Source organism: Simochromis diagramma, unplaced genomic scaffold, assembly GCF_900408965.1.
Source record: "Simochromis diagramma unplaced genomic scaffold, fSimDia1.1 OVJJ01000293.1, whole genome shotgun sequence".
NCBI classification, from domain to species: domain Eukaryota; kingdom Metazoa; phylum Chordata; class Actinopteri; order Cichliformes; family Cichlidae; genus Simochromis; species Simochromis diagramma.
In genome coordinates this window covers 23,065,653-23,079,380 of record NW_024386801.1, presented here as the reverse complement: position 1 = coordinate 23,079,380, position 13,728 = coordinate 23,065,653, and the positions used below count along the sequence as shown (strand labels likewise).

General features: G+C 43.0%; 1 protein-coding gene across 7 annotated transcripts in view; it reads right to left on the bottom strand.

Moving 5' to 3' along the window:
* LOC120730310 (A-kinase anchor protein 13-like) overlaps positions 1-13,728 on the bottom strand; it is a 60,118-nt gene that overhangs the window by 39,449 nt on the left and 6,941 nt on the right. For all 7 annotated transcript variants that reach the window (XM_040026611.1, XM_040026613.1, XM_040026609.1 and 4 more), the window contains 4 exons: positions 4,051-4,094; positions 3,492-3,633; positions 2,840-2,937; positions 1,236-1,413 (listed from right to left, as the gene is read on the bottom strand). In XM_040026611.1, coding sequence (XP_039882545.1) covers positions 1,236-1,413; positions 2,840-2,937; positions 3,492-3,633; positions 4,051-4,083 — 451 coding nt within the window. In that variant the 5' untranslated portion in view covers positions 4,084-4,094. The remainder of the gene's footprint in view (positions 1-1,235; positions 1,414-2,839; positions 2,938-3,491; positions 3,634-4,050; positions 4,095-13,728) is intronic.

The following is a 13,728-nucleotide window of genomic DNA, read 5'->3' as shown; positions in this document are numbered from 1 at the left end:
GACGTTTGAGGACCACTGCTGGTGCTGTAACACAGAAAAACCTGCTTGCTCTGCTTGTGTTTACTGTTATAAACAGAGACTTTTCCTTCTGGAAGGGTGACACGCAGGCAGACTGAACACGACTCAAACCTCTGTTTGCATTCTCCTCAGCCTGCTCTGGTGACCTTTTATAGAAACAAGTCTAAAAGTTTAGCTTTATTATCCAAGTGGCCTCCAACTAGGCCTTCACTGCAGTCCCTGAGTCCCTCTGGACAGTGTGTGTGCTGCTGGTATTTGGATTATTTTAATGTAATTATCTATTAAATAATATAGTTTCAAGTGCAGTTAATTGTGCTAACAGACCATATGAAAAGGCTGTGCTTCAGTTTTGGTGGATGTTAGCAGTTATCTGTGATGCATTCATACAGCCCCTGGATGCAGCTCATTAAAATCTCCATCCTCTTATCGCAGTATGGAGACTTCTGGCCACAAAATCAAGATGATACCAGCTCAAGTTTTTAAAAAGGTAACTTCACAAACTCATGGCTGCGGCTACTCTATGTCCATATCTTCTTCATAGGTTACCAATGAGCTGTGGGTGCAGATTACGGCCACAGGACTTTGTCAGTGGTGTCTGTGAAGTTGCACAGCACTGGGTGTGAGCCACCAACCACAATGGCACCTGCACACCACCACAGGGAGACATTCTGGACATGTCCAGCTGGGAGGAGAGCACAGGCAGACAAAGATTATGCTGCAGGGATTACATACCCCTTATAATCTGGAAGCACATGGGCTCCCCATGGAGAGGAAGTAACTTGTGGGTGGGACACCTGGTCTTCTTTGGTTAAGTGCTATGTTGGTGCATACTGAGATAAAACCCCTGTGCTAAAAGATGTATGAGGATCACAAAGTTCAGCTTCCTCAGACTGCAGTGGCTGCTAATCAAACGTGTGTAGTGCATGTCTGCAGGTGGAACCAGATAAATCCTGCTAAACATTCTGAAGCTGGGACGCTGTGTTGTGGGTTCTGGCTCGGCACCTTGGTGAATACAAAAAAATTAAATAGCAAACCTTTAAAATTACACAATATGCAAATGCCATCTGAGCTGGAAAAATCCGTCACAGTCTGAGAACTGAAGCTAACAGGAAGAAGACTGACCCTGCAGGGGCAGCCTGTACCTGTCTGTTCTCAACCTCTTCCAGGTGAGGCTGACTCTCACTGCAGTAGTTTGCACAGAAATCATGCTCACTCACCAGGGCAGCTGCTCCAAAATGAAGCGACATCCATCCGTGTGTCGGGTCTGTTCGCGTCCGTCACTGTGACCGTTCCCTTCTGCCCATCTGTGTGTGTGCTGCAGGGTGCTTGTGGTGCAGTCCTGCGGTGAGGCTGGCTGACATGCTTCAGGGCCAGGCTCTCAGCTTCCTCTGGACTCTACCACACAAACAGAGGCACGCTGCTCTGAGCACTTCTTCAAAACTCTCAATTTCTGAGTTTCCTTCTAAATACCAGCAGCTTCAGGACCCCTCTGTCTCTTCTCACTCACCTGCTCCCGGTTCAGTAGGAATGCTTCTGTGTGCTGCACACCACACACTGCAGTCATCATTCAGATACACTCCTACAGGCTCTTTGTCAAACCTGTCAACTGTCAACTCAAGTACATCTGCTCACATCTGCCTGTTTCCTCACAGGGATGTGTGTCACACAGCTTTCTGCTGCCTAATCATCATTCTTAAACAGGATGAACAAAAAAACATCACCCTCCATTGTGGAAACTGCAAACATGACCTGCAACACACACTCATCACACACATGTCACAAAGGTGCCCCATGCTCTCAAACTGTGGTACCTATATTATTTTATAATATATATATTTTAAGAAATCCTTAACCATAAGATCCCTGAAACTGAATTTGTACTAGGTTTTATCTTGCTTGAGAAACAAAGTATATTTGTTTTTACACCAGCCAATAGGGTACAGGTTTACTAGCATAGCCTCCTGACATCTGACCCACATTAAACTCATGGACTGAACACACACCCACAACCACCTACGCACACACAATGGACAAAAACAAACAAATGGCCAACTGTACCCTCATACACACAATAATAACATGGACTGAACCACCACTCACAACCACTTGCACTTTATATAGCCTCTGTACATTCTGTACAATACGATAATTATAATTCTACAACTGTTTACAACTGTTTATAACTTGCATAGTTCATATTTCTGTATAGTTTTCATATTTATATCCTGTTCATAGCCTGTACATACTTATAGTTATAGCATATTCATAACATACCTTCATACCGTGTACATTGTAACATACCCATAATACACCCATATTTTGTACCCTCATACCTATAACAGACCCATTTCTGTAATATATCTATACATCTATATTACTGCTAATATATATTTTGTAATATATCTATATTATGGCTAAAGTACTTTCTGGATGGATGCAAACTCTGCTCTGTCTCAGTCTCAGTGCACACAGTCTGAGAACTGAGTTGTTAATAATGTCCCTTGATGGAGGTTTCAGTCAGGTACACTTGTAGTTGTGGGTGGCAGTCATTAATAAGTAATAATCATATTAGAAATAAAACTGGCTCATGTGTACGTCAGTATTGTAAACAGGCCTGCTGCCTCACAGTGCTGACTGCTTTCTTCAACATATGAAGACGTTTGCCGCTCTCTGTTGTCAGGCACGTACAATCCAAACTTTAACACTCTTGTGCTCATATTGAAAGTGATCAGTTGCTGCAATAGTCTCACATCATTTTCATCCCACCAGTCACATGACATCATGACAGGGCTGACCCAAAGGAGCTCTTTAATGCTGTTACCTGTATAAAGGAGAAGGTCTGCTGCGAGTGTGTGTCCACTGATCCATCAGGGCGAGCCAAACACAGTGTCACCAAGACCTGTTCACACACATTATGGCCTACACACACACACACACACACACACACACACACACACACACACACACACACACACACAGTCGGTTTCTGGCAGGTGAGCTACATGCAGAGAACCTGATACGTGATGTGTGCTAATGTGTGATCTATGGGTGGAGTTGTCAGCAGCACATCAACAAAACCATCAAAATTATCACTCACTCACCAACAAGTTATCTACCTCAGTTCATCCATAAGACAATTAAAGAGTAAACAAATTCACTAAAGCATGAAGTATGAAGAACTGAGTACAGGAGTCCACACTGTGAGTCTGTACAGATGGTCCCAGGCTCCAGATCCCAACCTAACGGAGCTCAAGTCTGGATTAGTGGAACCAACACAGGATTGCTTCAGTGGACGATGAAAGCAGGAGGGCTCTGTAGCAGCTCCACTCATGTGAACACACATACTTTCATCCACCTGCAAAACTTCTGCACTCTCTGTTCTGGTATTTCAAAAATCCACTCAACCAGCCGTGCGAGTGTGAGTGTGTGCATGTGCATGCATGTGTACATGTGTGTGTGTGTGTGTGTTATACCTGGACACATGGCCTGCAGTGTGACATGACTCACTCGCAGTGTGCTGCTCACGTGCCTTTGTGTAGACCCAGAGAAAATCAGGTAAAAGTCTGCTTCCTTCTCTTCGTCCTCATCAAGCTGCACTGTCAGCACACAGTCTCCCTGACAGAAAACAGTGTCACAAACATGGCATCGGCGATTGACTGCAGCAATGCTCACAGATTGCTGAGAGTCAGCAAACACTACCTCACATCAGCTACTCTATCACAGATGATAGATGGAAAAACAGACCTATAAGTTTGGAAAACGCCTGTATGGCTGAAGCTAGATGATGTTTTCAAATGGTATGGCCCCTGTGCTTCACAAAAGGAACCTCACTCGAAACAGAAATGATGGCATGTGACAGATCTGGGTCTGTGCCATCTGCTGACTGTTTGGTAGTGAAGTGTGTTAGCATATTTGCTAATCAGCTGGCTAGCTGGTGTTTAAAGTGCATTTGCCACACCAGGCAAGTTTAATAAGACATTCTAGCTCCTTTACAGCTCATTATGATGCCTTATAAAAACAACAGATACTTACATAAAGCAGAGCTTCCCGTGGATTCAGTTTCATGGTGTCAGACACTAGAAGAAGAGGCAAAGCAGAGATGTAACATTCACAGTGCCAGAGGAAATACACCAGGAAGTATACCAGATCTGCAACATGAAAGGTCTGAAACAGCTGAAGTAAAAAACAGTTATCTTCTCATGAAAATGACATGCTAGGATGTGTTCACTGACAAACTGTATTTTCATCATCGTCCACACATTACATACATGGTTGATGAAGCTGTCTGCAAAGACTGTAACATCTTGCCACCCTCTTACACACTGCTGCAGTTTTTACAGGGATGCGCCAACTGAAACTCTGAACCAACACAGCACATAAAGGTACTTGCATTTAGTTTTTTTATATTCAGAGGCCAAGATCAAGGCAACACAGAGGAAAGTTGCTATATGCTGTATGCCAGTGAACAAGACATCTACTCACTGATCCACACCATGAGGATCATAACATTGGAATGTCATTCAGACTGGAGAAATGTATCGGTAGCAAAGGGAGGGAAGGTAATCAGACTGTACTACCAGAAGGCAAAACCGCAGACATTGAGACAATCCAGCACGTAACAGCAGGGTGCAAGATGCCAGGAGGGCAGGGAATACATGGAATGCCATAACCAAGGCCGGTAGAGTATACAGAAACATCCGTGCCGAGTACGGCCTGGAAGTCAAAATGGGTGGTTGGGAATGACCGAACTAAGATTCTGTGAGACTTCCAGTTACAAACAGACAAACTGGTGATGGTTTACATTTTAGTCTAATCTAAACAAAGTTTAACACACACTGACACACTTCCACGTCCTTTCCTTCAAGTAAACCATGCTGTATGTTCTGTAATAGTGGAGCATGTGCGATATGTTCTTTCTGTGTGTGCGGAAAAAAGATTTTTCTACTTCTTATCTGTTTGAAAAGAAAAACACTTCTTAGCTGTGAATGTTTTGTCTTTGGTTTTTAATATGAGATTTTAGAGTGCTTCATACGCTTCACTATTAGCAGTAGCTGAATTACTAGAATGAGCAGCAGTTTGAATGTCAGACTTAACAGGAGTGGCACTGTGACGGCAGCACCATAGTCTGGCACAGTCTGTCACTGTGCAGCAGCTGTGGAGACGTGCAGGTGGACAGAGTGTCGCTCAGCACATGGCAAGAACTTGTTGCAGCTTTAACTTGACAATGTAGCAGTCTGCATGACTCACTTACTGTTCAAACCACACTTATTACTGACAAGTGACAGAGACACAAAGCTGCATTCAGCTCTCGTACATGCACTGATTTGGTCAGCCCTTTCACAGACAGGAAGCAGGAAGTCAGAACGAAACAGGGGAATCCTTACACACCCAAAGGACAAGACTATTTCTCTCAGACACACAAACTCACAGACACACAGTCTTTGTATAACAGAGCTTTGTAGAGCCTCTCATTCATGAACTGGTGGGAGGTTTTATCATTACGTCAGGTACTTAACCAAGCTGTAAAGAATCCTGCTGACTGCTCTGTCGCCAAGACAGAAATCTGACATTTTGTCTGTTTAGCAAGGAGTCTTTTTCTCATTGGCTGGCCACAAACGCCAAGCTCTGTTTAACTCTGCCTTTGTCCAACATCTGAGAGTTGCAGTGAAGCTGTAACATAAAGGAGGACATCAGCAACACACACTCGCAGCTCTGCTGCATTTTTACATTCGATATTCAGTCTTGCTTGCAGCGATTAATGAGCTCTCACATTCCTGAGCTGAAGAGTTCTGCCCTGAGGCTGATTCATGCTTTCCACTCATGCCACTAGACTCTGGTACCTTAGTGGCAGAGTTCTCCTTTGCTGAACATGAACATCTTTAAAGTCACTTTTAAACTGTTACTCAAGAAATCAAATGACAGCTGTCTGTGCTTTCTATATAAAAGCAGCGAGTATTTCTTTAGCATGACAATTTGTGTGTCAATTAGAGACTTCATCCAGGTTGGTGGGTAAAGAGGCTCGCTCAGTAGAGACTTCTAAGTGGCTAAACCGGATCTTCTTGTCTTTCTGCCTGCAAAGATAATCCTCACCCTCCCATGGATGGATGTATGCATCGTGTGAATGTGTGTATAAATCTGTGTGTGCCTGCTCACACCCCCCATCCCACAGCAGGGGCTCATTAGACATCAATCTGTTCACTGATTCTGCTCTGCAGCTGTCCAAGTACAGACTATCAGCTTTAATTCAAAGGGTTTAACAAAGAACCGAATCACCTCTTTAGGAATTATGGCCATTTTTACAGTCTCCCATTTCCAGAGGCTCAAAAGTAAGTGAGCAGTTGATGACAAACTGATTCATGACCCATAAAAGATATCTGGAGTCAATTCTAAGTGTTGAACTTGCATTTGCCATCTGTTCACTGAAACTCGCAGAATGATGCAGAGGAAATGTATGAAGAAGGAAGATTATGATCTGAAGCATCCACATGATCTGTCAGCATGGTGGAGGGAGCATTATGGTATGGGCATGTACGGCTGCCAGTGGAAGCGGGTCACTGGTGTTTGTTTATAATGTGACTCCTGATAGAAGCAGCAGGATGAATTGTGAAGTGTACAGGGCAGCACTCTGCTCACATTTAGACTAATGCTGCAACACTGAGCAGAAAGAGGTTCACAGTTATCACCACAGATGATAACGATCCAAAACAAACTGCAAAAGCAACCCAAGAGAGACTATAATATATAATTTAAAGAAAAAAAGGTAGACAAATCAGGTAATCTGTGTGTTCTCTGGTTTCTAGTAAAGCTGACCACATTTAAAAATCTGCACATTTCTGGATTTCATAAAGTCTCTTTGGTCGGGTAGACTGACACAGAGAACTTTTTCCCTTTTGGTGGCTCGGGCTTTAGTAACTATTATTTTGTCTGTGTCTATTAATAAGTGTGGACATTAACTTTAATAGAAAAGTCATAATGTCTGCGTTCATATCTCTTGGTAAATATGGAGGTCTAACACTTTTTCGGTTTGAGATTGTGTTGGGTTAGGGTCAGAGGGCAACAGTGGGCTGTAGAAGGTTAAATACACTGTGCAGGTTTAGAATTAAGAGTTAAGTGTTGTTCATTCGATTTCCTTTTTACACCTATTAGTATATTGGATCCAACTATGGACAGGTCACAGCAAAATCAGTCAAACAACAGATGAAGAAATTTACAGGCTTGTTAGATATGTGCAAGAAAAAAATGAATAAAAGGAAAAAGCATGTTGAAATGGAATACTGAAAATAGGGGGAAAGCTGCTCCTTTACCAAATAATAGCTTACCAGTGGACTAAACCTCATGGGGAGAAGTTTTAAATCCAATATGTTCCTCCTTTGACTTCCTTGAGTTAGCACAAGACTCCCCAGATTGAAGAAGCTCTCCACAGGCACACTCGAGGGTATTGCTGTGTTTCATGGAAAGAGTCTATCCTGAAAAAGTTCGGGATCCTCAAATATTCAATAACTTCAGTGTCTGAGTGAAAGGAAGCAGTATCCTGCTCTTCAAATACAAAGAAGTCATTTTCAGTGATGCTGCAGGCCGAAGTCTGTCACTAAAGTGCTGCATCTTACTGCTCACTGTGGGACAAATGATGACAGTCAGCACTTTAGTGCTTCTCTTCTTTTACAATGTGGTTTTCGTCTCGATCGCGGACAACATAGGTTATAGTGGAGTAGACATTACACTGACAAGTATCCCATATCAGTGACATTCACATCCAAAAACTGACTGCTGTCTACAGTGGAGTAGACAGCAGTCAGTTTTTGGATGTGAATGTCACTGATATGGGATACTTGTCAGTGTACTTGATTACTAAAATAACCCACAGCTGCAGTTTTATATAAATGGTTGTAATTTGTCATGGATTTTTTTTAGGATTCTTCTGCTTCAGTGTTAAAAGCCTTAATAAGTCCCAACCTTAACAAATGGCAGGCTCCATACGGTCAAATTGTGTCCCCATCTAATCGTTCAGCTATAGCACATACTGATGAGCGAGTTATCTGTTGTTACACATTGTTCTGTGACCATGGCAGACAGATAACTATACTCTATAAATATTCTAGGCTTACAGACTGCATACAGACTGCTGCCCTGTGCTGCTGTTCGACGCCTTTGCAAGAGAAAATAAAAAAAAAAACAGTTTCTGTGCTGTGTGCACCTCAATTCATTTCATATTTCCACAACGACCTTGGTGTCAGCTACGGGATCCTATGACTGACTGGCATCTGGGGTCTGAGATGGACATAGACTGATTATCCCTGAAAAGTGCTAAGACCAACAACACTGGGATTTTCATCAGAAGACCACATTGTCTTCAAGGGTGAGAGATCCGAAGAAATTGTTATAATTTTGAAAAAAGAAAATTATGAAATTGATTGTTTCTCTGTGTTCACACCTGGTGTAGAGTTCATTACAGGGCCGAGTAAACCCAGGGAGCTCAGCAGAACAACTTTAAATGACTTTCAAAAGGAGAAAGTAACCGAGGACCTGGTCGTCCTCACTGTATTGACTGCTCCATCATATAATAGTGGAAAACGGTTTAGATTTATAGCCTATAGACAAAACGAAGGAAGATTCAGCATGAGGAAGCTAAATCAGCTGGAAGAGAAAGCAGATCTTAGAATACAAGAGGTAAAATGGTAAATGAACTGGTTCTTAAATAGTGGTTTTCTACTCTACCTGAGCATTCAAAGCTCTTTATACAACAAGCCTCTTAAACACACTTAAAGCCATTCAAACAAGCACTTTTTCCCCTAAGTTTAGGTACTTTCATTCTAATATTCAAAGTTGAGGTTAGTATCTTTCCCAAGGTTATCTGGCATGCACACTGGAGCAGGCAGGGATTGAGCCAGCTGTACCTGTTTGCTGTGGTGTCCCTCAGGGATCTGTGTTAGGCCCTACCCTGTTCTCATTATATATGCTTCCTTTAAGTGCTATCTTTGAGAAATACCACATTGCTTTTCATTATTATGCCGACGACATCCAGATCTATTTTGAGTTAAATGATGATCTAGCTCTGTCCTTGAGTAGCTTTCGAGAGTGCATGTGTGAGGTCAAGCAATGGCTTCTGGCAAATACTCTTATCCTTAATGATAAGAAAACTGAAATTATGATCTTTGGTAGTGACGCTCTCCGTGCCAAACTTCATGATGCCTTTGGTTTTCTCACTAGCTCCTTCTCTGACACTGTTAGGAATCTGGGTGTGCTACTTGACAGCTCATTTAAACTTGATAAACAAGTGTCTGCTGTCGTCAGATCCAGTTTTTACCAACTTCGCCTTATTTCTAAGGCCAAACACTATATCCCGCACAATGATCTGGAAAAGCTCATCCATGCCTTTGTAACGTCAAGGCTAGATTATTGTAATTCACTTTATTTTGGTCTCCACTCTACCCTTCTACATAGATTACAGACAGTCCAGAATGCCGCTGCACGCATTCTAACTAAAACTAAGAAGTTTGCCCACATCACTCCCGTCCTTGCTGATCTGCACTGGTTGCCTGTGAAATTTCGTATTCAATTTAAAATTCTGTTGCTTACTTTTAAAATTACTAATAACACAGGACCAAGCTATCTTAAGGAACTCTTAAACTCATATGCTCCTGCGAGGGCTTTAAGATCATCCTCACAGTTATTGTTGGTTCAGCCCAGATCTCGTTTGAAGTCTAGAGGTGATCGAGCGTTTGCTCTAGCTGCACCTGAGCTGTGGAACAATCTCCCGATTGGCATCCGGGCGTCTGATTCTATTCAATCTTTTAAATCACGGCTTAAAACATATCTGTTTGAACTTACTTTTTCTACCAGTTAAATCCTGGCCTTGTTTGCAGTGAGTTATTCTATTAATTTTTCTGTTTGTCTTGCGTTGTCTTGCGTTGTCTATGTTCTCTATCACTGTGTTTGATGGTACAGCTTTACTTTGCTATAGCTATGTGCTATAGTTTACTCTCATTAGTGGTTTTTACCTGTGAACATAATTCCACACTTAGATGACTCTGATGTTATAGTGTTAATTGTTTTATTGTTTTATTCTTTTATGTAAAGCACTTTGGCATGCCCTTGGCTTTTAAATGTGCTCTATAAATAAAGATTGTTGTTGTTGTTGTTGTTGAACCACCAACCTTCTAATTAGTAGATGAGCAGTGCCCTACACTACGAAGCTCGTTCAACATATCCAGGGTATCTTTCACTTATCTTAACACTGGCGATCAGGCTAAACGGTCATACAAAGCTGGTTATCAAATCGCTAAGCTAACCCAGGGTTAACTACTACCTACTACAGCAATGTTATCAAATGGCGACAAAAAATATCAAAAGGTTATAAAAATATACCAGTAAAATGCACAACTTCGGAGAAGTGAATGAAGCTTCGGAGCAGCTTAAGTCACCATTGTGATTTACTCCAGTAAGAAGTCAACCACCTTTGTAGTACAAAAAACCCAGGGTTAACCCTAAAACTCCAGCAAAGAAATAAAATAATTTTACTGAAAATCCCAAACCCCCTGGAAGCATTAAATGTGTGAAAGTATGAGTGAGAATGCAGGGATAGAAAGGAAGCTAAAAAAGGATAAGGGTAAAACAGATAACTCGTCTCTAGAGTTATCTTGATTGTATCCTTTCTTAGAAGTGTCATGGACTGCTATGTTCAAGGCAGAAATAGGACTCCAATGTAAACTGAGGGTTTAAATACACAAGAGGACATTAGGAAGGAGTGGAGACACCAGAGGAACAACACAGAGCTAAACTAAATCTAACTAATGAGATAAGGAGATGAAAATCTCAACACAACACACTTGACACAAGCAACTATCTGTGGTGAAGTGTGGTTTGTGGTTCAGCTGCAGGGGAGAGATGAAACAGTAGGTTCAGGGTGTGGTGTCGGGGAGGCTGACCAGAACAGCTGATTTCCATTATCTTATCATGCCTCCCCTATATAGGTTGGATACCGAGAGCTGATGGGAGAGGTGTGTATGGTGTTGGATTGAACGGAAGTATGGCAGCTCGAAAGCTGTACGAGAAGACTGAGCAAAAATCCAATGTAAATAAACATACACGTACCTTGTAAAGTTGTGTGCGTTGGGTCCTTTGTCACACTTTTAAAATAAAACAGGAAGTAACTAACACTAAGACCAGGACTAAGAAATACAAACCTGAGCAAAACCTGACGTAACGATCCTCTTTTCTACCAAGACTAGCGACTGCAACATGGAATGTCACCTCTCTGGGTGGGAATGAGCCTCAGCTAGTGCATTAGGTTTAGAGGTACCGGGTAGATATAGTCAGGCTCACCTCAGTGCACAGTTTGGGCTCTGAAACCAGTCTCCCGGAGAGGAGCTGGACTCTGGTTCAGTGTGGAGTTGCCCTTGGTGAAAGGCAGCAGGCTGGGGCTCCGTTAGTCAAACTCGGATACAGAAGGAACAATGCGGTTTTCCGCCCGGTCGCAGAACACTGGAACAGCTCTTTACTCTCTCAAGGATACTCGAGGGTGCATGGGAGTTTGCCCAACCAGTATACATGTTTTTTGTGGACTTGGAGAACTCGATCCTTAAACAACCACTGCAAGAGCTTGGTCTGCATAACTGGCAATAAGTCGGACTCATTCCCTGTTTGTGTTGGACTCCACCAGGGCAGCCCTTTGTCACCAATTCTGTTCGCAATTTGACCATCGTGCTAAAGCAAGAGCTGAGCGTAAAAGGAAAACTGTCGATTTACCGGCTGATCTATGTCCCTACCCTCACCTATGGTCACGAGCTTTGGGTAGTGGTCAAAAGAACAAGATCGCAGATACAAGCGGCGGAAATTAGCTTTCTCCAAAGGGTAGCTGGCTTCTCCCTTAGAGATTGGGTGGGCCCTCCAGGAGGGGCTCAGAGTAGAGCTGCTATTCCTCCACATCAAAAGGAGCCAGTTGAGGTGGTTTGGGCATCTGATAAGGATGCCTCCTGGGCACCTCCTGAGTGAGGTGTTCCGGGCATGTCCCACCGGGAGGAGGCCTCGGGGCAAACCCGGGACACACTGGAGAAATTATATCTCTCGCCTGGCCTGGGAATGCCTCGGTGTTCCCCTTGGACAAGCTGTACGAGGTGGCAGGGGAGGTCTGTGCTTCTCTGCTTAGCCTGCTGCCTCTGCGACCCAGCCCAGAATAAGGGGCAGAAAATGGATGGATGGATGGATGGATGGCATGACCTTAAAAAGGCGGTTCATGGTCGAAAACCCTCCAAGGTGGCTGAATAACAACAATTCTGCAAAGATGGGTGGGCCAAAATTCCTCTTAATTACTGGAATTATTACTGCTAGTTTCACTGCTAGTTTTAAGCATTCCAACATGTATTATGTAAACTGCAGACAACATACACACACTGCCATTGTATGTCAAACACATATAAAGACTGAAAAAACGTGCACGCGCACACGCACACACACACACACACACACACACACACACTTGGCTCTTGCGACAGAAACAGAGAGAAGGACATGTTTCCACAACTTGTTGTAATTATGTGTTTTAAGACTGAATGCTGACTCCGGCTGTTCTTTCCAAAAATTTACGGTGAGAGCCTACCTCAGCTGGTGGTAAGCTATGTCTGGTATGGCAGGAATGACAGAGTAGCAGAGAGAGAGTGGAAGGAAGAAGTGAGGGGTGCTGTGCTTCACTCCGTCACAGACTTCCTCTGGCTGCACAGTGGAGCTGCAAAAGACTGGGCTCTTATCACAACACACCAGCTCAGCCACAGCCAATCAGCTGCTGCTTCTGGCAAAGCTCAGCCAGCTTTTAACCCACATTTTACAGGCTTTCACCTTGAATAAAATACCAAGGCCCAGATTCTAAGGACCAGAGGTAACAGCAGAGAATGAAAACGAACAGAACACTTTGAGAATTTGGTGTAGAAGATTAATGAAAATCTATTAATTCATTATTAAACTGTATTTGCTGATATCACAACTGTGAGACACACTGCACTTTTGTGCTGTTTTGATTTATCATACATCTCTCAGTAACCTGGTGTGTTTGGAGCAATCAGTGAGGCCAGACTGAAGACATGAGTCGCTAGGTCTATTCATTTCAGGCAGCTGCTGCAGGTAGTGTGGTGTGGTTGTGGTTGTGTTGTGGTGGTGGCAGACTTTGGCCCTTTAGTACCAACTGAGATGTGTTTCAATCCCACAGCCTACCTGAGTATTGCTGCTGATCACGTGCATCCCAATGTATAGTTCCAGCAGAATAATGTGCTACATCTCAAAGCTCAGATCACCTCAAAGAGATATTTGCTGTGCTCAAACAGCCTCCACATTTACCAGATCTCAATCCAACAGAGCACCTTTGGGATGTGGTGAAACTGTTACAAATCTAGAGCAACTGTGTGATGGAATCATTTCAACATTGACCAAAACTCCATCGGAATGTTTCCAGTACACTGTTAGATGAGCCGGTCTAGCTACTGAGCTGCAATGGTGGTGAATCCTCTTACTCACACACCCCAGTGACTCACTGGTGCACATTTTAGTAAACAGTTTAGTAAACTAAGCCTTGGCCCACATGAAGAGGTGGGCCTAGCATATTTCAGTTGTACACTTGTAGTGTGACCGCTGTCACAACCCAGCACAGATGTCACTTCCTCAGTTACAACTAACTCTGGAAAAGTAATTTTGTTTAAGTAATTAAATATCTGAGAGAAGAGT